Source organism: Myotis brandtii, unplaced genomic scaffold, assembly GCF_000412655.1.
Source record: "Myotis brandtii unplaced genomic scaffold, ASM41265v1 scaffold691, whole genome shotgun sequence".
Lineage (NCBI taxonomy): Eukaryota > Metazoa > Chordata > Mammalia > Chiroptera > Vespertilionidae > Myotis > Myotis brandtii.
The window spans coordinates 1,171,493-1,171,708 of NW_005370704.1; the positions used below are offsets into that span (position 1 = coordinate 1,171,493).

At 68.5% G+C, this 216-nt stretch overlaps 1 protein-coding gene across 1 annotated transcript in view; it reads left to right on the plus strand.

The window, feature by feature from the left end:
* The window catches only part of CACNA1B (calcium channel, voltage-dependent, N type, alpha 1B subunit), a gene marked incomplete at its 3' end in the record, with an annotated part of 138,429 nt that overhangs the window by 16,886 nt on the left and 121,327 nt on the right, over positions 1 to 216 (plus strand). The window contains exon 3 of the mRNA XM_014529697.1: positions 59 to 164. Within this exon, the coding sequence (XP_014385183.1) occupies positions 59 to 164 (106 nt within the window). The remainder of the gene's footprint in view (positions 1 to 58; positions 165 to 216) is intronic.

A 216-nucleotide genomic window follows, 5' to 3' on the forward strand; every position in this document is an offset into this window, starting at 1 on the left:
GCCGCCCGCCTCGCCCCCTCCCCCGCTGGCGCCTCCGGCCAGTCCTTAACCCACGCACTCCCTTCGAGTACATGATCCTGGCCACCATCATCGCCAACTGCATCGTGCTGGCCCTGGAGCAGCACCTCCCTGACGGCGACAAAACGCCCATGTCCGAGCGGCTGGTGAGTGCGGCGCCCCGTCTGTAGGCGCCTCTCCTTCCACGGAGGGAAGACC